General features: G+C 38.5%; 1 protein-coding gene across 7 annotated transcripts in view; it reads left to right on the top strand.

Moving 5' to 3' along the window:
* The window catches only part of cacna1ba (calcium channel, voltage-dependent, N type, alpha 1B subunit, a), a 137,833-nt gene that overhangs the window by 87,442 nt on the left and 25,144 nt on the right, over nucleotides 1-25,247 (top strand). For all 7 annotated transcript variants that reach the window (XM_053674284.1, XM_053674283.1, XM_017452132.3 and 4 more), the window contains 14 exons: nucleotides 723-907; nucleotides 1,019-1,139; nucleotides 1,379-1,508; nucleotides 1,640-1,699; nucleotides 2,259-2,365; nucleotides 9,773-9,869; nucleotides 11,711-11,871; nucleotides 12,450-12,587; nucleotides 14,875-15,076; nucleotides 20,604-20,768; nucleotides 20,935-21,045; nucleotides 21,928-22,011; nucleotides 22,534-22,650; nucleotides 23,757-23,822. In XM_053674284.1, coding sequence (XP_053530259.1) covers nucleotides 723-907; nucleotides 1,019-1,139; nucleotides 1,379-1,508; nucleotides 1,640-1,699; nucleotides 2,259-2,365; nucleotides 9,773-9,869; nucleotides 11,711-11,871; nucleotides 12,450-12,587; nucleotides 14,875-15,076; nucleotides 20,604-20,768; nucleotides 20,935-21,045; nucleotides 21,928-22,011; nucleotides 22,534-22,650; nucleotides 23,757-23,822 — 1,744 coding nt within the window. The remainder of the gene's footprint in view (nucleotides 1-722; nucleotides 908-1,018; nucleotides 1,140-1,378; nucleotides 1,509-1,639; nucleotides 1,700-2,258; nucleotides 2,366-9,772; nucleotides 9,870-11,710; nucleotides 11,872-12,449; nucleotides 12,588-14,874; nucleotides 15,077-20,603; nucleotides 20,769-20,934; nucleotides 21,046-21,927; nucleotides 22,012-22,533; nucleotides 22,651-23,756; nucleotides 23,823-25,247) is intronic.

Below are 25,247 nucleotides of genomic sequence, written 5' to 3'. Positions count from 1 at the left end.
TTCTCATTATACTGATTTGTAATGACTGAAATATCTTGGTTTCTCAGATGTCATATGCTGTCCAGATAGCTAGCATTAGCAGTGAAGGTTTTTATATTATTATTAATTTAAAATTAATAATAACAATATTTATGAATATTACTTAAGAATAATCAAAAAAATCATGTCAGATTATGTTATGTTAGCTAGATGTATAGCATTAGCAGTCCTGAACTTTTTGGAATATTTCCTGTTTGTTGGTGCTGGCTAGTTGGCTAAATTGAACAGTGAAGACTATTAACACTTATGAATATGACTTAAAAATTCTCTCAGAAATCCTGTCAGTTTTGTTTATGTTAGCAAACAGGCTAGTGTTAGCAATGAAGTTTGCAAGCATTTATAAAATCCCTCTCAGAAATCCTGTAAGTATTGTTTATGTTAGTAGGCTAGTGTTAGCAATGACGATTCCAAGCATTTCTTAATAAGACTTAAAATCCTCTCAGAAACTATGTCAAGTTAGCTGGTTTTAGAAGGCAGGCTAGTGTTAGGAAAGAAGCATTTATAAATTTTTGTTAAAAATCTTCTCAGAATTCCTGTCAGGTTTTCTTATGTGAGCGATCTGGCTAAGATGTTATTCAGGAATTGAGCTGTGTGGAAACCAAGGTTTCTCACAACGTAATAATAATAATAGTAATAATAATAATAATAATAATAATAATAATAATAATAATTTCCTGCTTTAGACAAACCGAAATGGGTGGAGATATGCTGCCTGCAAGTTCTCAGCAGCTTGCGGTGGGAAGTCGGTGGTGTCTGGAGAAACCAGAAGACTCAGATAACCAGCGGAATGTCAGCCGCACAGGAGGCCTGGGGGTCCACATCCCCGTCACCATCACCTCTCCACCTGGAGAGACCACTCTCATAGCCAGTATGCACTGCTCGTAATATGGAATGCTACAAAATAATAGTGCCATGACAAAAATGTTTTATCATGTTAATCTTGATGTCTCTAAATAAGCGCTCTATCCCCGTATTTAAGTGAACAGTATAGACAGCGAGACAGTGCCCATGACTGAGAAGAACCTGGAGGAGGGGAACCAGAGTGGTCCACGCCCTATCCTTCCTTATAGCTCCATGTTTATCTTCAGCCCAACTAACCCGTGAGTGTGTGTGTGTGTGTGTGTGTGTGTGTGTGTGTATGTGTGTATGTGTGTATGTTTGTGTTTGGTCATGTGTTTAAGGTATAACCTCGCCCAGTGGCATCACTGTGGTGTTCCTCATGTTGTAATACATGGTATGTGATAGACAGAATAAAGCATCTAATCCCCTGTGTGTGTGTGTGTGTGTGTGTGTGTGTGTGTGTGTGTGTGTGTGTTTGTGTATGTGTGTATGTGTGTAGGGTGAGGCGTTTGTGTCACTACATAGTCAGCCTGCGTTACTTTGAGATGTGTATCCTGATGGTTATAGCTATGAGCAGCATTGCACTGGCTGCAGAAGACCCGGTTAATGCCAACGCTCTGCGGAACTACGTGAGTGTGTTTCATTTAAATCGTATAACTGTCTGACTACGCGTAATGTCAGTACAGTACTTTTCTTTTTTCCAGCTTGTTTCAAGCTGTCTCTCTGAACAGAACTTCAACATTCCCTTTTGTTTCGAAAGGTGCTCAAGTATTTGGACTACGTCTTCACCGGTGTGTTCACATTTGAGATGGTAATTAAGGTGAGCTCAAAATTAATTTAGCTTTTTTTAGACACTGGAAAAGGCAGGTGTTCTTAAAAGATTTTTTTTTTTTTTTTTTTAATGTTCTACGCTATATTTGCTTGACACTGGTATGACTGTGAGATGGCACTTTACCCTCAGCTTTCCATCTGGTTGCCATCTGGCTCCCACATCCGGATTCAAGAATTAATTAACATAATATCTTAAAAAAGAATCGTGTAGACCAAACATTACAGCGTTTTAGTCTTTAACATCCAACAGCCAGGGGCAGCTGTGGCTCAGGTGGTAGAGCGGGTTGTCCACTAATCGTAGAGTTGGTGGTTCAATTCTTGGCCTGCATGACTCCACCTGCCGAAGTGTACTTGGGCAAGACACTGAACCCCAAGTTGTTCCTGATGGCAAGTTAACACCGTGCATGGCAGCTCTGCTACCATTGGTGTGTGTGTGTGAATGGGTGAATGAGACACAGTGTAAAGTGCTTTGTATGATATATAAGTGCATAACCTGCTGTGAGTTTATTCTTCTGCCTTTGTTGTTGCTGTTTGTTTGTTTTTGCAAGATGGTGGATTTGGGCTTGCTACTGCATCCAGGCTCCTACTTCAGAGACTTGTGGAATATTCTAGACTTCATTGTGGTCAGTGGAGCTCTGGTGGCATTCGCTTTCACGTAAGTCATGATTTTTCATTTGAATTCCATTTCAGCTTAGTTCATTTTCAGTGTAGCTTTCTCAGTTGTTATTGTTTTTAATATTTATATATACATATAGTTTTAATTTCTCTTTTTGATTGAAAGTTCATTAGGTTTATTTTTTTTGTCAGGTACCAGATCCTTAAGGGATCATTAACGGTACTAAAAAGTACTTTATTTGGCTGCATTTTTGAAATTTAATTACATGAAATATTGCTGAAAAATTGATATTGGAACAATATGTTGCTGTAAAAGAAAAATAAAATGAAAATATGAATTACTTGTTTAGTCATTTCATTTACATTCACAATTTCTATTGTTAAAATGGAATATTGAAATTAGATCAAAAGATTAGATCAGACCCCCTAGTTTCAGAGATAATCTTCCTAGCTCTGGTACATTCTATAATAACTCTGCACAGTTTAAACAGCTTCATTTCTGCATGAAGATTATTCGGTGCATTAATGTGTGTTGTGTCCTGCAGCCAGACGAACGTCTCGTTATTATGACTTCATTATTATAATCGTGTTATTAGACGTGTGCTACATTCCTCCCGTTCATAAAGTGAGCTGCTGAGTGTAGCAGAAAATGATGAGTAAGAGTTTCACCAAGTCCTGCTGTTCAACTCCTGCTGTTTCGCTTCACTGGCGTTCTCTCTGTCAGAAGCCAGTTTAATATACGAACACAGCGTAGTCTCATTTCAGCGCTTGTTTGGTGTGCGTTACATAGTGTAGAAGTTATTTTAATTTTCTCAAGATGAAATGTTTTAGCGTAATAATTGTATTCCCAAAGGCTTTGAAGAAATGTTTTCTTAGACTTTGTTCTGATAGGCAGCCCAAATCAGATTTTTTATTATTTTGGTGTATGTGTCTGCATTCGGAATGGCAGAGAATTTAACTGCATTCAACAACTAACTTTGAACACACTCTCTACATGTTAATATGGTCTTAAGCCTTAAATGTCTTACACATTGCTTAATTATTTCGGCATTATTGATGTTAATATGCACTTTAAAATGGTTCAAGGATCTTAACAGAAAATAAAATCTGAAATCGATTCGTAGCTTCACATCTGTGGGGTTTGGTGTCCGTTCTACTGTATGCTACAGGAATTCCTTATTATATAAACGTGTACTAATTCATGCTAAAATGACAGAGAAAACACAGATGGACTGGTTGTAATGATAGTCCAATGATGATGAAAATAGTTTCTTGTTTTTACATTAAGTGCCTTCAATCTCAAGGGCTTATTCTGTTGAAAACTGTGGTCTCTCACACTTCCTGTCTCTCTGTGTGTTATTTCTGTGAAGTCGTGTCAGAACCGCTGTGCGTATTGTACACCGTTGAGTGATCGTTTCTTTTCATGCTCACTCTCTACTCTCCTTCTTTCTCTCTCCTGTTCGAATGGCGTGAAGGAGCTTCATGGGGTAATGCCTTACTGTAACTCTCTCTTCACTCTCTCTCCTTCCTCTTGCTATCTCTCTGGCTCTTCCTCTCCCTCTTTTGTCCTCTTGCCTGTCTGTGCGTAAGTGTGATCATCGACTCTCTGTCATTCATTCATGTTTGCTAGATCACCCGTCTTCCCTGCCATCGTTCAAAACGAAATCACTGTGACGGACAAAACCAAGTCTCATTAACTCTTCCCATGATCTCTTTCCATATAAAACGTATGGTTGCATCTAATAACATTCTGAACACAGCCTGAAGCACCCAAATGAGGGCATCGTGCTCTCAGAGCTTACATGTATTTCAGATCAGTGCATGTGACTGTGACTCTGAGTTTGATCTGTTAAATCATGTTGGGTAATAAGGCTGGTCTGGCTCTCCTTCATTACTACACGTCGTCAGCAAACAGAACATGTCCATTTTTCCATCTTCAGGCATGTGGAGGAATAAAAAGTTCTTCTAATGCATGTTATCATGAGGTTTACTGGGAGAATGCTGTCTATTGCTATATAGGTATAATGTGTAATGTATGATCAGTAGAATTGAAAGGCGTGACTCTGTAGAATCATCCCACATAACACAACAGGTTTTGTTAGAAAAGCAAAAATCCAATTCATGTGATGTTGTTTTAATAAGACAGAAACATTGTAAGCTGTTTTCAGGGGAAACTTCAAGAACCCCTGAGCGGATCGTGGTCCTATTTACTACATTTGAATAATTACGCAGTCAGAATGCGAGGATGGAACGTTTTCAGAGCCAATGAAAATCATATGAACTGGATTTTCTTTTTCGTAAACAGCTACTACATGTTTTCAACTATGTATTTCTTTGAACATGAGAGATTGTGTTTGTGAGGCTGCTGTAGAGTGGAATGACTGCAGTTTGTGCATCCACCTACAGATGCTTTCTCCAAACCTGACCGAAAGGAATCATTGTAGCCCCTTTTTTTTTTCTCCCTTTTTAACATTGCCAAAATGGTCTCTCAACCTGTTCCATTGATTTGACTGTTCCATTCATCCAGTCGGTGGTTATGTCCCATCCTGTCAGTGCAGTTGTGTTATAGCTTAAAGTCACCCAGAACTTATTTTTAAAACTGTCAAACTAAACACAACAAACCCAAAAGCTAATCGAAACGTACTAATGTGTATATGGGACAAAAACAGTGATAAGAATTCTTAGATTAACTAGACGTAACAAGAGTAGAAAGGCGATTTGATGCTACAATGAAGACTGGACGAACCTGGGAAAAGTTATCGGCGATACTTAGCAGGAACATATACAGTACACAGGCTATGCAGGGAGAAAGCTGGTAATCCAAGAACATGATCAAGTTGATCAAGAAAGAGGCAAACGTGTGAATTTGAAGTCCTTACAAAATGACTAAAAGGATATTTACGAACTCCTTGATTTTTTGGTGACCATGAGACACAGGTGTCAGTAATCACCGCATTGGGTGCACACTGATGGGCAAGAATCTGTGATACAATCCACACATACACCCGTCCCACCACACTACCACCACCACTGCCTCTGTTCCTCCAGGCTAGCTTAAGAGCAAGGACTTCCCAATTGCCAGCCTAATAATTTCTCTCAGGTGGTGAATAGTTCTTGCAGAAGTTTGGGTAGTTTCCCTTTCCTTTGAGAGAGCCTGGCTCCAGTTCCCACTTCAGAGCCATCCTCCTTGATCACAAACAGAATCATTTGGATGGTAAATAATGGAAATGGAAATCCTTGAGGAAGATGAAAGCCTCTTCGGTAGCTGGTGACCAAGAGAGCCTGCAGGGAGCCCTTTTGAGAAGTGGCATACACACTGGAATTTCAGAAACTTCTCTACAATTTCGAGAACTCCAGGAACTGCCGAAGTTCTATCTGACAGGCCAGTACTGCAACTTGTGCTGCTTCATACATCTCTAGGAGACAGGATGTAACCTAGAAAGGAGACAGAGGTTAAATGGATCTGACATTTTTTTTGGTCTTCCCATAACACTTGTGACTTTGTCAACAGCAACCTTGTAAACAGAAGTCATAAAGAAAGGACTGTGTAACAGATGGGGCATTGGCTAAGCCATAGATTATTACCAGATATTCATAGTGCCCCATTTTGTAGAGAAGACAGTCTTCCACTTGCCTCCTTTCTGGATGTGTATGAAGCTGTGTGCTTGTTATAGTATCTGTGGTTAAATTCACAGGGTTTTGATGAGTCTATGGTAATTCATACAGGGACATAGTCCTCCATCCTTCTTATGAATGAAAAACATCCTGTGGATGTGGGAGATGTCAAAGATGAGATGAACATTTTCCTCAGAACCTCTTAGATGTATTCCTCCAAAGCTGCCTTTCTGTACTAGCTATAGCATAATGGACTAGCCTTTGGCAGGATATCACAGGCCCGTGACTGATAAAGGAGTAGTTCTGTTGTACCTTTCTTAGTAAAGACATCCACCAGGCTTCTGTACATCTCTAAAACTGGCAGTCCTTTTACTCTGGGTATATTAAGAGCTGGGGCCAAGTGCTGATCGCTAAAGATACCTGTTTCTCCTGCCACTGTTGCTCAGGAGTGAGGTACAAGTGCAGCCTGACTGCATGGGTTCTGAGGTACTTTCTAGTATTCTTCTCAGTGAACTAGGGGGCTGATGTTAACAGCTCTTGTGCAACAACATATCTAGCCTCATAGCAAGGAGTGACACCCCAGGCCGATGGGGAGTAGAATGATGCTACAGAAGGCAGAGTATGGCAAAATCAAGGCTGTTTCTCTTTTTATTAAAATGCACTTTTCTGCACTATGCTTTTTGGCACTCAAATGCACACCAAAAAAAAACTATCAAACTAAGCAGAATCCTTACAAGTTCAGCTCAGCTCAGCTGGGTCAGAGCAGGTAATGTCAGTTCTGTCTCTCTGGCACCTGGCAGCCTACAGAGAAGACAAAGCAACACATACAGTAAATAGGCTGCTATGAACCACATACAAGTGTAGACACCCATTCATTACCTGCTTATTCTTTGCAAATCCTCCTCCCATTCACAGCCTGCACTCAAGCACACCCCAACTGCCACACGTGGGTGATGCTGGTCCAATGAGAAAAATCCTGACTGTCAAACTTTGTTGTTGAATACTCAGGGAAAAGCAATAATGCGAGCTTCATCATTCCCACCCCCGCTGATGGCCAAGGTGCAGAACTGAAGGGTGCATTTGGAGGCTTTATCCTTGGTCTGGTTGAGTAATTTCTGAATAATTGCTTGCCATACTTCCTTTCTTCCATGGGGTAATCAGGGATGTAAAATTGATGGAGAAATTATTAGATTTTTTTTTTTTGGCATTTGGATTGCACATTTTGCGAGAAAAAAAATCAAATCAAAAGTTTAAGGTGACTTTAAGGCCAACTCTGAAAATCTAAGAACAACATACATGTATTGAAATGTTTCTTATTTTTTATATATAGTTCACTGCACAATGATGGGTATATAACTGCTAGATCAGTCCAAGTTTCTGACCTAATTTAACCGTGTTATAAGCAGTGATAATATTTACCCTGTGTTTGTCTCATTCATTTATTAGATCGCATCAAAGTCCAAACAGGTGGGGAACGTATATTCATTCTTTCTTCTTGAGCCCCAATCCCTTGTAACTCTCATCTTCTAACCTTGTCCTGTTAATTAAGGGACCACTTTGTGGAGGAAATGTGTGCAGGCCTCTTCACTGGCCATTCTGTTACCTTTCAACAGAAACTCAGAACAGAAATCACAAGTGAATGAATACAGCTTGAATGCGGAAGGGCTTCTGCAAAAGCTATCAGGAAGACCAGTGTGATGTAATATATCCTATGGGTTCTAAACACCAGGCCAGGAGAGTCGTTGCACTGCACAGTTTCAGGTTTTTTTTTCCTCCTGACCACTTGCATGATCTAGCTCATGACGTGGTTTATAATGAAATCTGAACCTGTGTAGATATGTCGGGAGAAGAGATGAAAGCTGAGCAATATGAGAACTGGAGTTGGGAACCCTTGATATATATTACATATTATCTGTGAGTGTGTGAGTGCTGTGTCATGATTTAGTTTCAGATGAAAGCATGCTGGACTAATGTGCATCAGAGAGCATGGGTAAGGTGCATGCTGGTATTGAGTGATTGGAACTAGGGACTAACACTGCCATAATGTGTGTGGCCATGCTGTTGTCCTGTCCTGACTTTGATAGTCTCCAGAGAGAGCAATGGGTTATGGGTAGATTTTATGGGTATGTATGATCTGGTTGGTTCAGAGATGACTGCAGGGTCTTGTATAAGTTTCCGATACAGAATTTCTTTTAGGAAGGATGGTCAAGTGCTATCTTTTTAGATTCATATAACTGTCATCGTAATAAAATGATTATATAAGTATGGTTGCAAGTCATCAATACGATGCATTTGTACTCCGCAACCATACTGTCTTTATCGTTTAGTTGTCATGTCCATGAAGTTCCTTTGATTCATCTCTCAGCATTTTTCATCTTTTACCTCACCTGTAATTGCCCAGTGCTAGGGCTTGAATGAGATGATACTGTTAATATTGTTCTCTGTTTCATTGCTATACTAGAAGACCAAACGGTACCTGCTCAAGCAAGAAGTCTTTCCTTGAGATTGAGGCATTTCATTATCCCAGCATCACATTTTAGTACGAGATCCATAACTAAGATGATGCAGAGTGAAAAAAGACTTAGATTTGTCTAGTGGATTGTGCCATATGGGGAAAATTGATTGATTACAGCATCAGTCGGTTTGGATGTTGTGTTGTGTGAATTTACTCATCACTGTGTATTAAATCAGAAATCCAACAGTAGCCTATGTACTGAATGTTTAGCATTTAGCATACGGAGGTAGGGTACAGAACCAAAATGGAACAAAATGTACTCAATGGAAATATGATTATAAATTCATGTGAAGAATTTACACAGTCATTTTAAATGCTAAGTTATGATTCGAATTTAGCCGTCCTTGTTGCATTTTTCAGAGGCCCTTTATTCTACGGTGCATAATTGATTTAGGGTTATTTCTGTGAACATTCAGTCATAGGCTGTGCTTGTGCCGTGAACTGATGTTAGAGTCTCGTCATTTTATTTGAGACATCTAGGGGCCATAGCATGGATGGATCACAGCTTGGTTTCCTTGCCAATCATTTGGTCACACGGTGTCTGGCAGAATCATTTGTTCAAGTTCTAGTTCTTTGGTTTTCTTTACAAAAGGGTTTGTCATTGCTGGCTTCTTTTTGATTTGTTCTACATGCTTAAGAAAGCTGTATGTCCCCTCGAGTATGTGGTTACCTGCTCTTTTGCCTAACAGCATTGGTTCCCCACAAAGAAACAGAAACGTCTCCCTTTTCCTGGATGGAGTTTCAAATTGGTTGTGGTTTTAGAAATCTGATGCACTGAGGGGTTTTTTTTGTCGTTGTTGTTGTTGTCGTTTTGTTTTTTTACACGTGCTAATTTTTTTGTGTTTTTTTTGCATGGTTGAGTTTCAGGACTAAACTAACATTTTTGCTTAGAATCCTTAAAGCAAACTAACTAATACTAGCATGCTAATGATATTTAACAATCTCAGCCAGCTCATGTAATGCAGGATTACATGATATTTGGCAGATATGGTCATGTGCTTTTGTGCTACTGATGTCTTGTTGGTTGGGTGTAATATCCACATAATTAAGCAATCCACAGAGGACTTGATTTTGTGAGAGAAGTATGTAAGAGGTCAGATAGTGTTACATTTGGACTAGTCGATGCCAGTAACACCAGGTGTAGAGATTCTCTTTGAATACAGTATGCACAGCATTAACTCACTATAGATTTTCCTTCTAATGTCTTTTCTAGAAAGAACATCTTTAATAGAAACATGTGTTTAGGTAAATGTTGGAGTGGTTCACTCGGAACACTGACCAGAGTGAATATCTAATCAGTTGAATTGCATTTTGTAGAGGGACCAAAGGGAAAGACATCAGCACCATCAAGTCTCTCAGGGTGCTACGAGTCCTGCGTCCTCTGAAGACCATTAAACGCTTACCAAAACTGAAGGTAAAAATAAACCATTGTTTTATTTTCTATTTATACCACATCACTGTTGATTTCTCATATTTGATTAGTCATAAAGTGTTGATTCATTTTCTATAACGGAAATATAACTGCAATAACTGCACTTCAATCACAGGTTTATATTAATGCACTTGTTCTAATACATTATCATAGAAACTTGTGCCATACAGGACACTCCACATAAGCTGGGCCTAATAATAAAGAATTAAAAAGTGTGGTGATATTTAACAAAGGAAAACTTAGGATCATTGATATGGTGAATATCAAGTGAGACATTTATTTAACATTTATGGAAGTAAGGAGTCTTGTCTTGATGTTGTGTTGGTGCTTTGTAACGTTTGGTAAGTTTTCCTCCGCAAGCACGTGCCTTCCAGAAAACATTGGACAGCAGACTGGGAATGTAAACATACTGTATAAAAAAGATCCCATTTTCATGAGTAAAATATACTGTCAAAAAGCAAGAGATCATTTAAAAATCATCTATTTAAGACTAATAGTGTATTAGACGGAGGATGTATGAAGGTTGGTAGTTCTGAATATTCCTAGTTGTGACACTCATTTTCATGTGCAATCTCTGCAAATTTCTCAGAAATCCGCCTACAGTAATTGGCTACCAGACTATAAAACAGCATTTTTATACCACTGAGGAATACAGCAGATCCTAATTACAATGGAAGTAGGCCAGATGAAGAAAGCCTAATTTTTCACACAAACCACCAGATGTTACAGTACTGAAATCTCCCTCTCTCTCTCTCTCTCTCTCTCTCTCTCTCTCTCTCTCTCTCTCTCTCTCTCTCTCTCTCTCTATATATATATATATATATATATATATATATATATATATATATATATATATATATCTTCAACAACCCAACAACTGTGGAAGATTCATACAGTGGTTTATTTCTTAAAGTTGTATATATATACGACAGTATGGTTGAATTCTCTAATCTGATTGGTCAGGATCAACTGGTTCATTTTCTGTAAAAGCAGCTCTGACTGTAGAGCAGGCTTTAAGGCAAATCACTGGTATAAAGTATATTAATGCACTTGTTTTCTGTGAGGAGATTTTTGGAAGGAGTCTCCAGTGTCAGCATTCTGTTACAGTCAGAGGTAAAGCTGTAACTTTGGGGTTTATGGGTAAAATGACAAGCTGCATTTTTTGCTTTGTGTGTTTTCAAGAAAGAGAAAAACGTGAGGCTAGACAACTTTATATAGGCGTGATAACAGGAACGACCTTTTTTTGTTGTTCCGTAACTATAACTTTAAACGGATAACACATGATGTTCCTTAGTAATGGATTAAAACCAAATGTTAGTGTTGTCAAATAAGATGGAAAAACATTAAGGGATGTGTTGTTATTGGAAAATAGTTTTCAGAGTGGTATTGGAAAATGGGAAAAACTTCAGGTTGGTAATGCATTGTTGATTATTTTCCTATAACAGCATGCCCCATGTATTTTATTCCATATTCTGACCTCATTTGGGTTTCCATAGTTTTTGTATTTGATTAAATGACATTAGCCAATGTATGAAATGCTACTTCTTGCCAGAATAGATATCACATAAAAGAAAATTATTTATCAGAAAAACAAGACATGTTGAGGAAAAAAACGAGACAAGCTCAACCCCTCATGCAGCTTTTTATGCAGCACTAAATTCCGATCCTTGCGAGAGCTGAATGCACATTTTTTATAGTTCTTCCCCACTTAATATGCATAATTCGCCCCTGAATATGGTCCTATACGGTCTAAATCACAGCACCTCATAACTGCATGGCAGTTTCAGTTGGTTGCATTAATGTTGTGTTGGCGTTTCCTGTAGGCCGTGTTCGACTGTGTGGTGAACTCCCTGAAGAACGTGCTGAATATCCTCATCGTCTACATCCTCTTCATGTTCATCTTCGCTGTCATTGCCGTGCAGCTTTTCAAGGGCAAGTTCTTCTACTGCACGGACGAGTCCAAAGGCCTGGAGAGGGACTGCAGGTAGAGTCAGTCACCACTCGCACATCTGCAGCTCCCCCTGTAGGCGTAAAGTGGTACAGTCCTCCACTAACACTGAGGGAAGAGAAAGCAGTCAAGCAGAAGAGATTATAAAGTAAAGACATGCACTGAACCAGAGAGATTCTTGAGTCTAGAGACAGGAATAATTACAGTGAAAAAGTTTAAACCCCCCTCCCCATGGTTTCTGGTGAAAAAAAGTCAAATTTACTTTTAATTTACAAGCTATTTATAAGACACAGTATGAGTGTATGTAGTGACGAGGCAAGTATTCAGTGCATAGGATCAAATAGCTTGGAAAGAAGTATTGAGAGTTGCCTCTCAGTCTACTGCTAAATATTACAAATTAGAGGATCTGAAAGGCAGTTAAAGGTGGTATTACTCTGATATCTGATATTTTGTTAATTCTGTGAATCATAACACACAAATGTCTTGTTGTTGTAAATGAAAATAAATTCATTTATTTCTTTGTCGTCTTTTTTTTTTATATAAAGGTGCAAACTTTTGCACTGTATATCTGTATATCTATTCATAAAAATATGTGTGTGTGTGTGTGTTTTTAGAGGGCAGTTTCTGGAGTACGATAAGCATGAGGTCTCGGCCCAGCCCAGGGAGTGGAGAAAATACGACTTTCACTATGATAACGTGCTGTGGGCCTTTCTTACACTCTTCACTGTGTCCACAGGAGAGGGCTGGCCTACGTGAGTATACACACACACACACACACACACACACTTAAAACCTTTTGAACACACTATATTTGACTATTTGGTAGAATTTCAAGAAATATGAATGATAGCTATGGAACATGTATATATGAAGTGATAAATATTCGTCATTTCTTATTTTACAGGAAATAAACTTTACTGGAAAAGGACAATCTTGATTACTCTAATTCGTCACTTGTTGCGCACACCACAAATACTGATACTAGCAATTAGTCTTCTATCTATAAGCATTAATGAACTGCTTTACCCTCACTCTGTACCTGCTTTTAATACTGTACTCATTAAAAGTGCCTCTTTAGATTTCCTTTTGTTGTCTTGTCTGTAGTTTTTCTGAGATGCCAGCATTTACATTTTAGCTGTAGCATTTACGATTTGTGATCCCTTGCTACAGCAGACACTTGAAAACACAGCTTTTATGCTTTATCAGCTAATGCAGCATTCAGAATAATGCAAATAAAATCTGTGAGATGGAACAGTCAATTCACTGTAAGGGAAAGGATTCAAGATGCAGAAGACACATGTCTACTTCTGGTAGTGCTTACTTGAAATTTGTGAGCCTCTGTCATGTGAGTCAATAGGGAAAAAATGGAGGTGCTGCTTGTTAGTTGTAGTAGAGGTGACCTGATAACTGATTGCTAGAACTATCAGATATAGGCAAAAATCCACATCGATAGTTTTTCCCGGTTTAATCCAGCTGAGAAGGGTCCGCTGTCATTAAACAGTACGAGAGCGGCCTCTAGAGGTGAAATAAAAACTATCACTGACTAATTTTGTTGTGTTATTTGAAGTGTTTTTTTTAAAAAAAATTCATTATGGATGTCTCTATTTTTATTGTTATATATTAATATTTATATATTTATTTTTAAAAAGTACAGTACATTTTCATAGTACAGTCAGTACTCTTTATATTTGTAATAAAGTTCAGCAGTATTTTACTTTCAGTGTTATGTTTTCATACGGTATCATTTTGAATAACTATCGGTTGATTAATCAGTTATCAGCAGGTACCGCGCAAGTTGAACTCTAATTTGTAGTGGTCACACTGGATGCTTTCATTCCTGTTTTTACTGATTCTTGGCACACATTTGTGAAAAAAAAACCAACCCAACAACAATTGGCTAGCTAGCTAACATTCCCCCAACGTTCTCTCCAGAATCATTTGCCATCAAGACGGCCTGTAATTGCCTGATTGTGAATTGCCGGTGATTAAATTAGAGTGACAGTGTCGATTAGTGTTTTTGTTTTTGTGGTCCATCTTTTCTCTTTATCTACTGACAATATTGGCACTTCTGAGTTCTTAGTGATCAAACTGGAATGAAGTCCAATATACTCAAAAAGTATTGTCTAGAAGTGTGAATAACTTTCCCAGAAACGTACAAAACATAAACATGCGAGTCATGGCAAACTATTATTTCCTCTTTTGCCTTTCTGCTGCAGTTATTTCTTATTTATGTACATTTATGCATTCTTTGTCTTTCTTTTTTTCTTCTTCTCAGGGTTAAAAGCTCATAAAAGCCTCACTCCACTTTAGATATCTCTTTTGGCCTTTCTGTCCCAACTGTGGCTTCCTCTGATCCCAGTTCAAAGCCATATGTGGCGTTTTAGAGAGCAGCTAAACAAACCTCAGGCAACTGAGAGAGAGAGAGAGAGAGAGAGAGAGAGAGAGAGAGAGAGAGAGAGAGAGAGAGAGAGAGAGAGAGAGAGAGAGAGAGAGAGAGCGAGCGAGCGAGCGAGCGAGCGAGCGAGAGTGCTGATTGAGGATGTGCCTCATGATCCACTTAATTCTACATGATTTATATCTTATTTAAAGTTCACAGGACTGACTCCAGACCAGGCCACCAGTGCAATTTCACCCGTGTCCTCGTTCACTTTCTGCCCTCATTTCTTGATGAAATCATGAAATTAAGTAGGTTATTAAATAATTCACTGATGCGATGATATAAAAATGATGAACTGATTAGTTTATAGGTGAAGCAAAAAAAAAAAAAAACGTTAATTAAAAGATGGCATGCTCCTCAGATCTGAAACTTTGCTACACTTTTATTACTGTAGTAGAAATAGCTGATGATATAATGTTAATCTACATGAGATTAATGTTGGTAATTAATCTCATACCTATTAAAACTTCTTAGAGCACTGCATTTGGCTCAGGATTCATAAAAACACAACTTTTACAGTAAGGCTGTGGGTAATAACGACTAAAATTGTCTTTCCCGACATCCTAATCTGTGTATTAATCTCGGGATGTTTGTGTCCTCAGGGTTCTGAAGCACTCTGTGGACGCCACCTTCGAGGACCAGGGTCCTAGTCCCGGCTACCGCATCGAGATGTCCATCTTCTACGTGGTCTACTTTGTTGTCTTCCCCTTCTTTTTCGTCAACATCTTTGTGGCGTTGATTATTATCACGTTCCAGGAGCAGGGCGACAAAGCCTTGTCCGAGTGTAGTCTGGAGAAAAATGAGGTAGGAACCGGTCAGAAAGCCTCGGTACCAGGGTCTGCGTGATACAAGAAGCTCAATAGCCATTCAAAGCCAGCATAAAAACATATTAAATTTATATAAACATTTATTATCTAGCCTACAGTACCAGGCATTCAAAAGCTCTAGTGTGCTGCTCAGTCCCATCTTTTAGTTCCCATCTTCCAGAAACCTAACTGACTAGTATAAAATTGGTCATCAAAATAATGTAATAATATATGAGATCAAGTTAGTTATTTAAGTTTCTTAATACACACACAAACAAGTCTGTAAATTCCTCCATAGAAGATGACTCTGCCATTGTCATCATCCTTTATTTAGGAAAGTAAAAGGAAGCCTAAGGTAGTAACGTTTGGCTGTGAGCTGAGGCGATTTATCTTCACATCACATATTTAAAAAATATATATTATTTGAGTCTGGCTACCTGTTGAAAAAACAATAGAACGCATGATAGGAAAGCATACCATTACAATCCATCAGCTAACCATTAAAATCATTACCATTATCATTATTGGTCCTTAATGGCATCCACTAGGCATAACATGCCACCAATAGAAGGCAACAAATTACCAGTAGAGATCCACAGGAAGCATAAAAGTATAAATTGTATTAAAACCAATACAATTCCCATTATAACCATTAAAACTGTTAAAAATTCTATGAGGGTTTCTTTTTGTTTTGTTCAGCAGGGTAGGGTCTTTATTTTCCTCTCAATAACTGTGTGAGGAGACTGTGTGTTGTGCTAGTAGGAGAGTCTGTGTGTAGTATTATTAATCAAAGGAAAACAAAAATGCAGACCTGCTAACATTGACTGAGTGCCTCTACAGTGCGCTGTATTAACCTATATATATATATATATATATATATATATATATATATATATATATATATATATATATATATATATTTCAGTAAGTGGGAAATTATATAAAGTGGTTTACCGACTCATCACTTTGGCCAGTCACAACAGTCTCTAACAAAGGGGCTCATTTATCAAGCTGGATTTAAACAGATTTATTAATAAATCATTTCTACGTGTGTTTCTACAAGAAATCCGGTATTCATGAAAATCTTGTACATTCGAGGGCGACGGGGGGTGGGTGGGGGGGGGGGCATTCATATCTTACTCACGCTCCTGAGGGTGTATAAAATATTAGGGAGACTATGGAGGATAAGGATAACGCATAGACACATAAGAAGACACATGGATGCATAAAGAAACTAAACAAATTTTATTATACGGAATTTATTGCCGAAGTTCAATTGTTATTGAAAACACAATTGTTATTATTATCAAAAACACATCCTCATGCCAGTTCATTACACCAAAAAAAAAAAATGGACCATGTGGTCGGTCATATGTAAGAGAGCATGTTACGTATAGTTTACTTTTTTTTTTTTTTTAATTACGTTTCTCATCAAAACGTGATTTCATTGCTTATACCAAACTTAATTTAAACAAGCTTCCAGTTGCGAGATTGAATTAGGTAGCGCGAGCGTGATCAATTCACGTAGTACAATTACATTCTAAAATCATTAAAGCGTGTGTGATAGAATAGCGCAGCAGTAATTTGGCTGTTGTAGCCCACCAGTGACCTGGGGATGATCCTCAGTTTAGATGAGAGAGTGGAGTTCAGTTTTATTCAGGGCTTTGAAAATACATGATCAGATCATGCTGGATGCACGAGAACAAATCGTGTTAATGGAACTCAATTCAATCACATGGAACCGATGTATGCATTGAAATGAAGTAAATTGAATGAGCCTTTTTTTTTCAGTGTAGGTGTCATATCACAGCAAACCAGTGACTACATTTCCCATCCTGCACTGCGGCCTACAAACATAGCTGCCATGGACTGCAATTCCCAGAGCACTCATTCATTGTAATCACGCACAACTGCATCCAATCTCACACACACTCACACCACAGTTAAAAAGGACTTTCGAGGCATTCACTGTTTGCGAAGTATTGCGTGTTATCACCGTACCAAGCGTATAGACCCTGTTCCTCGTTTTGATTCATGTTCTTTGATCTTGTTTCTCGTTCTTGTTCTCGATTCTTGCCTCGCCTCGTTTATGCCTGTTTGCAGATCGCCTGACCCTGTTTTTGACCACGCTATTGTCTCATGATTTGGATTTGTCTGCCTGTCTCTCTTTATTAAAAGCTCTTATCTGCATTTGCATCCGTCCTAACCTCCACTACGTGCAAAACGTGACAGTAGGACAGGAGCTAAGAATAGATAGTTGAGACACTTTTGTGAAAATGAGTCATTTTAATATTATTGGCATCAATTAAATAATCTTAATATATATATATATATATATATATATATATATATATACACACACACAATTTTTAACTAAATATTTACACACAACTTTACAAGCTTGATAAATGAGGCTCATTATCCTTGTTTGAAAGAATATAGGTTTATAATATGAAAATATGAAATAAAAGCCCATTTTCTGTTGATTTAAATGATCAAAGAACATGTAATATTAAGCCATTACAATAATCTCTCCACAATAGTAAATGGATTAATATGATTTTAACACCCAAGAAATTATTAAAATTGCAGGAATTTACACTTTTAAGACTTATCAAAAAAAGCCAGGATCTTTTAATCTTAATAACTGTGAAGATTTGAAAACAAGCCTATGGGTGCCTTCGAAACCTGTTCAAATCTATCATAACAATGACAGTAATGATCATCACTTAATAATAATAATAACAACAACAACAACAGTAATAATAATAATAATAGTCGTATTATGGGGGTTCGATTCCCTCCCCGTCCTGTGTGTGCAGAGTTTGCATGTTCTCCCCATGCTTCGGGGGTTTCCTCCAGGTACTCCAGTTTCCTTCACCAGTCCAAAGACATGCACTGTAGGTTGATTGGCATTTCCAAATTGTCCGTAATGTCTGAATGTGTGTGTAATTGTGCCCTGTGATGGGTTGGCATCCCGTCCAGGGTGTCACCCGCCTCGTGCCCCGAGTTCCCTGGGATAGGCTCCAGGCTCCCCGTGACCCTGTGTAGGATAAGTGGTACAGAAAATGTATGGATAGATATATACATGTATAACATTTCTAAATTAAAGGAAAGTCCACTGATTTTTAAAGACCACTAGTTAACTAATGAAGCTTTGCCTTTAAATACTTTAAAACGATGATAAAGTTGTAATAAAAGGTTTTTATTCCCTAAATTAGATAATTGTAATAAATATCACAATTTTGTGATTAGAACTGAACAAAATAATAGTGATCATTTAGCATATTAGTGCTGCGTTGTGTATCGTACAGTCCCTAAGCATTATAGTAACCAACCAGAATGATCCTTTTCAGCAAAAAAAAGCCAAATGCCATCATTTAAGCTAATGCCAAAACACTGGTGCATGAGGAGCTGACATTTCCTCTACTTAAGCGCTTAATAGCCTAGCTTATTATACAGTACCTCCATTGTTAAGCATATTATCCAGAATTGTTCAATCTGGTACAGGTGATTATGAGAGTGAGGAATGTAATTCTCTCCTCAGGTGATCCACAGACAGCTCCTGAGAGTTGAAGTTGCTAATCAGCGTCGTTAGGATAGAAGGAGGGAATAGTTCTGCATCTGTTTGAGCATTTTTGTGCCCACGGTTATCCACAGTGGTGCTGTAGAGCTGCAGTAATTTGTCACGCTCACTGGTGCATTGTGGTCTTTTGATGTGAAGTCAGTCATGCTAACAGATGCAGGTACAGGATTAAACCAAGGACAGGACTGATTCTGCAGCCTGGATCACAGGCACAACACAAACAAACATTCGCTCAGCGCAGCAGAAGAACAACACAATGAAACGACGCTGCCTCTTCTCCTTGGAGATTCTGTTGTACGTGTACACTCCGGCTGTAGAGGCAGCACTGTCACATTTCCTCTCTGTCCATGTCCTCACCCTGCACATCTCTGCGTCTGTCGCCGGGGCTCGATTTACAGTAAGGAGGAATGCAGTCTAGTTCGAAACATCCCACTTTGTAAAACTGGCATTTAAACATTTTTAGTTAATGTCGTTAATCAGTAAAATCATTAAAGATGCTCGCTGTAAACATCTTTCACACTGCAGGATGTGACGACTGTATTGCAGGCCAACGCAATGCGTTTTCCAATAACAGCACATCCCAGTTTGTTTTATTTCACAGCAGTATTTATAACACAGCAATTTAACCACGATAAAAAAAAGTTGGTATTTATTAAAGAATGAGATGATGAGACATTTATTTCATATTTATGGAAGCGGTCTCGGTTGTAAGCACTTTGTGACAGTCAAAGTTTCCCAGCTCAGGAACGTCGTCAGGACAAAGGAGTTTATACTTTCCTGTTTCTCTGTAACATGACAGGTTGGGTTTTTAGAGAGAGAGAGAGAGAGTGAGAGAGAGAGAGTATGTGTGTGTGTGTGTGTGTGTGTGTGTGTGTGTGTGTGAGAGAGACAGAGAGAGAGAGAGAGAGAGAGAGAGAGAGAGAGAGAGTATGTGTGTGTGTCTGTGTGTGTGTGTGTGTGTGTGTGTGTGTGTGTGTGAGAGAGACAGAGAGAGAGAGAGAGAGAGAGAGAGAGAGAGAGTATGTGTGTGTGTGTGTGAGAGAGAGAGCGAGAGAGAGAGTGAGAGAGAGAGTGAGAGTGTGTGAGAGAGAGGGGGGGGCTCTTCATTGCGTTTATAACTAATTTGTCTCTCGGACGTTCAACAACATTAAATATAATTATAAAACATTAAAATGCACGATGTGTTGTTCATTAATAAATGTAATAAAAATTCTAATTGTTCGCAGATCGCTGAGGAATAATGGAATAACACACTCCAGACTGATGTTAATGATAGTAACTAGCGTGTCGTGCCGCGTCCTACACCTTCTAAGCAATAAAATTCGAGAATTAAACAGCAGCGAGGTAGAAACGGACTTGTTTAAAGTCATATCTATTTGGACATGACGTTAGTGGGCTAGCTCAGTTGCTTTAATACCAATAAACCAATTGCTTAAACCAATTGCTTATTCTTCAGTTATAGGTTTGTCTTATAGCATATTATTCAGTTCCTACTATAAATTACTCAATGTCGTAATTACAGTAAAACTTACAGTCTGAATCCTGGTAGTTAATATAATATGGGTATTTATGCATAACTAGTTCTTTATCAAAGCTAATAATAAATCCTTTATCATACGAATAAACCGTCCTTCTGTATTTTTATAGATAGAGGTTGGGCTAATTTCTGGGCCAGAAAATCTATCAACAGAAGACTGAAATAAAGAAACTAGACAGATACATTGCGTGGCAGTATTGTGAATAATGCTTTTTGTGCCTACAGTGTCTTTGAAATGACGTGGTTTTTATAAGTCTAGAAACACTGTAATAAATTACAAACAGCACCTTTAAGAGAGCAAAGCAGTAAGCGTCCTTTTATAAAGTGCTGCTTTAGAATTCACAGTTTAGTGATTAAGTGAAAACTGAAGGATGAGACTCTCTAATGTCCGCTTTTTTTCAGAGAGCCTGTATTGACTTTGCCATCAATGCCAAACCGCTGACACGCTACATGCCCCAGAACCAGCAGTCTTTCCAGTACCGGATGTGGAAGTTTGTCGTTTCTCCACCTTTCGAGTACTCCATCATGATCATGATCGCCCTCAACACTGTGGTCCTCATGATGAAGGTTGTGGTTCTTCTTTTCCTCTCACTTTCCTTGTAATTTTTCTTCACTTTTTTTTTTTTTTTTTTTAATTGATCAACTTTTTATCACTCCAAAAGGGTTTAGTCATTGATTCGGCTTTATGAAAATCTTGAGAACGACGATTGCTTTTCTTTTTATGACCCAACAGTACTACGATGCTCCAAACGCCTATGAAGCAATGCTGAAGTATCTCAACGTCGTCTTTACTGCCCTTTTTTCACTGGAGTGTGTTCTGAAGATTATTGCATTTGGCCCTTTGGTAAGTTCTCACCTGTGTTAGAGACGCACCGATACTAAATTTCTCAGGCGATACCGATAACCGATTATTCAGAGGGATATCGGCCGATACCGATACCCATAGTTCTGCCTTTTATGCCTTCTTTTACATTAATAATAATTGATTCCACAATTCTTAAGGAAATGCGAATAAAAAGTTTATTGTCTCCATTTCAACAAGTTGTTTCACAGTAACTGGTCTCATAAACACAAAACACATGACTCTAATTAACATTAACACATGAACTCAATTCTGAAGATTAAAGTAAGATTTCTTAACTTATTAACATTGACTGAATTCTAAAAAACTTCCTGTTAGTCTCACATTCACTCTTCACAAACAAAAGCATTTCTACTTCATCATTCATCATCAAACTGGCAATATATAGGCCTAATATAAACTCATGTTAACATTAACTGCATATGAAATATACTACTCTATAAATATATTTTTCTGTGCAATATATACTTTTTTGTCAACTCATCTTCATTTAAATCTTTCAACGGTGTACTGGCACTTGAATTCAGCACGAGAAGCTGGAGCAGCGCGGGAAAAAAGGATTAGACTCGCCGCCGAAACTCCCACTTCACTGCTGCAGCGTCCGGTGTAAAATTTGATCAGTGCAGAGATTACAAAGCACACAAACTACAGTTTTGTCCCTGTTTTGATTGACAGGATATAATCGGTCCTGATCATCGGAGGTTTTTAAACTATTGGCCGATACCGATTATCAGGCGATACATCGGTGCATCTCTAACCTGTGTTAATTGCTGTTTAACGAGCAAAAATCTAAAAATGAGAGTGACGAATAGACCGAGTCTTGGGATTGTGAGTGAGTGACGAAGTTAAAACTTGTCTTTACAGAACTATCTGAAGGATGCGTGGAACGTGTTCGACTTTGTGACAGTACTGGGGAGCATCACGGATATCCTGGTCACTGAGATTAACGTAGGTGAACCGTCACGACTGAGGAGAAAAATAGGTTACAGAGAGAGGGATGGAACAAAAAACGCAGTTTCTTGGTGTAATAAAAAGTAGTACTGTGTGTTTTAATCTCCATGTCACCATGTTGAAGTGTTACTAATGTTAATGTTTGTATTGTAACTTTCTCTGTATGTGACGGCTGTTCATGTTTCCCTGTTTTTCCTCTTGCTTTCTTGCTCTGTTTATCACCTTCCTCTCTTTCTCTCTCTTGGTCTTGTTCATTGTCTTCACTCCGTCTTGGCTACCATGATATATGCACTCCATTTATAGACTACGGTGAGTGGCACGTCTTCTCGTCTATATGAATATCTGTTTCTCTGATGGTTAATGTGTCAAGGTGTGTGTCAGCACTCACTGAACCCTAACATTTTGCAAAGACATCGCGTCTACGAGCCATTTGGGTTGATTAATACCTATAGAGAGGCATATGGTAGATGAGTAAATGAAGGAGGGGGCGATTAAACGAAGGCACGTGTAACCCCGCAGGACCGTCTGTTAAACCTGAGCTTCCTGAGGCTGTTCCGAGCGGCCCGTCTCATCAAACTCCTCCGGCAGGGTTACACCATCCGCATCCTGCTTTGGACATTTGTGCAGTCCTTCAAGGTAGGTGATCATCCTGAGCTTTAATGGAAGTAAATGAGCTAGCAAGGGTAAGACAGACTCTAGAGCGTACACAAAATGCAAAGAGCATCCAGTTAGCGGTACTTCTACTGGTGGAACCGATTTCTTCATGAGAGGCTGTGATAACGCAAATAACCACTCACTGCAACAGTGATGAGCAGAAAAGCATCTCAGAACACTTATCTGGTCTTTTTTACAATCTTCGGTGAGCCTGTGCCAACCGCAGCCTCAGATTCGCATTCTCGGCTAACAGGAGTGGAACACGGTAGTCCGTCTGTCTCGAGGTTAGATGTGTTGCGTGTTCTGATGTGTCCTATGTATGCTTTTCTGCTCAACATGGCTGTAAAGAGCGATTATCTGATTTTCTGGCAGCTCGAACCAGTGTAGCCGTTCTCCTCTGACCTCTCGGATCAATTTTCACCCACAGAACCGCTGCTCGCTGGATGTTTTTTTTTTATTTATTTTTTTTTTAACACCATTTTTAACACAACAGGCTGTCTAGAGCCTGTTGTGTGTTAAAAAGTTTCTGAAAAACTCATACCAGGTCATGTGGCACCACTCATGGTCACTGAGATCACATTTTTCGCCCATTCCGATGTTTAATATGAACATTTAACTGAGGCTCATGACCTGCATCTGCATGATTCTATATATCGTGCTGCTTCCATATGATTGGCTGATTGCATAATTGCATGAATGTGCAGGTATACGTGCGTTCCTATGAAAACGGCCGGTGAGCGCATATTCAGGACCTTTTAAACCTAAGTGTACCAACAGCAAATAAATAAAAGTGTTAATAAAGCAAAAGATCCTATTAGCTGCTGTCATATTTACTCTGATTTGTGCCAGCGTCCTCCTAGTAAAGTCCGTCCACTCGGTAGTCATCTTTTAACATATTAGAACGAGCACATTAATATTAATATAAACCTACTGTCTACTACTGTCAGAGCTGCTGTTATAGGAATGGAATCAACACCTTCACACCAATCAGATTTGAGATTTTAACAGTGCTGTGATAAAAAATAAAAAAATCTGAGATAAATTTATACACCATATTTAACTAAATTACTTTTTTTTTCCCTTTCCAGGCTCTGCCTTATGTCTGCCTTCTGATCGCTATGCTGTTCTTCATTTACGCCATTATAGGAATGCAGGTCAGTGAACATATAGAGTAAATAGGGACATTGTATATCCCTTTCATGCACAAATGATTTATACGCATATCTAGATTCTTTAGATTTTTACTGAAAATTTTGGATTCTGTCTTATTATATTAAAAAGTAATTGCCCATGAGTAAAAAAAAAAAAAGGCTAATTAAAACTATGTAAATAAAAAAACTAAATAAATCTTTAATTTTTTGTCATGTTGAAGACCAAAATGATAGAAAAGATCATTTCTGAACATACGAAAGATACACAATTTAGAGTAGCTAGTAACCCACTTTATTTATTTGTTTGTTTATTTATTTATTATTTTATGTTGAATTAGTAAAGACTGAGAACGGATAGGTTCTAGAGCAGCGTTTCAGTCACCCTTTGAAAATGTTTAAAAATGTGTGCACCCTACACAAACACTAGTGCTAGACAGCGTTAAGCCTGATTTATACTCTACGCGTTCACAATAGTGTGAGGGAGCGCGCGGGAAAATGACGTCATCGCGGAGTGCGCGAGGCCTCTTTCCGCGTGGCGGTTTGCACGGCATTTTTTGTAACTTGCCGCGCGGAGCCAGATCCGGAAATAAATGACTTCGAGGCGACTCTTGCCGGAAGGTACGATTGTACAGGTATCTCTATGAGCCATCCATGCAGAGAGCCAGATGGCACAAAATTCATGATTTTTTTTTTTTTTTAAATAGTGATCTGGATTTGCTTTGTACATACTGTTGAATGAATAAAGCCAAAGCTGAAAGTTTTTTTTCTTCTTGGAGTGCACCATGTTTTCATTCATCGGTATCTTCACTAATAAACACGGTCACTACACTACACCTTCAGACAGTGATTAAACCTCATTCTGCTGTCTTTATAAAGATGTTTACATTGATGGGCGGCCATTCAGAGTGATCATTCTGTAATAACTTTCTTTTGTCTCTATACATAAAGAGACATTCACACTGATGGATGAACATAATAATCACCTGATTTTGTAAATGTGAGAAATGACATTTGCAGGAAGCACACACCTTTGATTTATGTCTACAGTAATGGCTAACATTTACAAAATGAGCCTACAATCAATAATACATCTATTTAATGAAAGCAAAGGTCCATGTTTAATAAAAATCTTAATGAAATGAATAAAAAAAACAACAACCGAGGTACAATTTAATTTTATACACGTTCACCTATGTATAGCTGTATTTTGTTGTAATGTGACACGTGAAAATCTCAAGGCTTACTGGGTTTATATGATTTTTAGTGAAAACAAACACAACCATTCCTCCTCAGCATTCAGCAACTCCACGCAAGACGCCTTGTTTGTAAGCGTTGCTATGGTTGTTCCGACAAACTACTTCCTGTTGGTTTATAGGACGATTACTCAGAGTCGCCACCTTTCGTTTCAAATAATATTATAACTGCGAG

The sequence above is a fragment of the Ictalurus punctatus genome, chromosome 22, assembly GCF_001660625.3.
Source record: "Ictalurus punctatus breed USDA103 chromosome 22, Coco_2.0, whole genome shotgun sequence".
Taxonomy (NCBI): Eukaryota; Metazoa; Chordata; class Actinopteri; order Siluriformes; family Ictaluridae; genus Ictalurus; species Ictalurus punctatus.
This window is presented reverse-complemented; position numbering and strand designations above follow the sequence as displayed.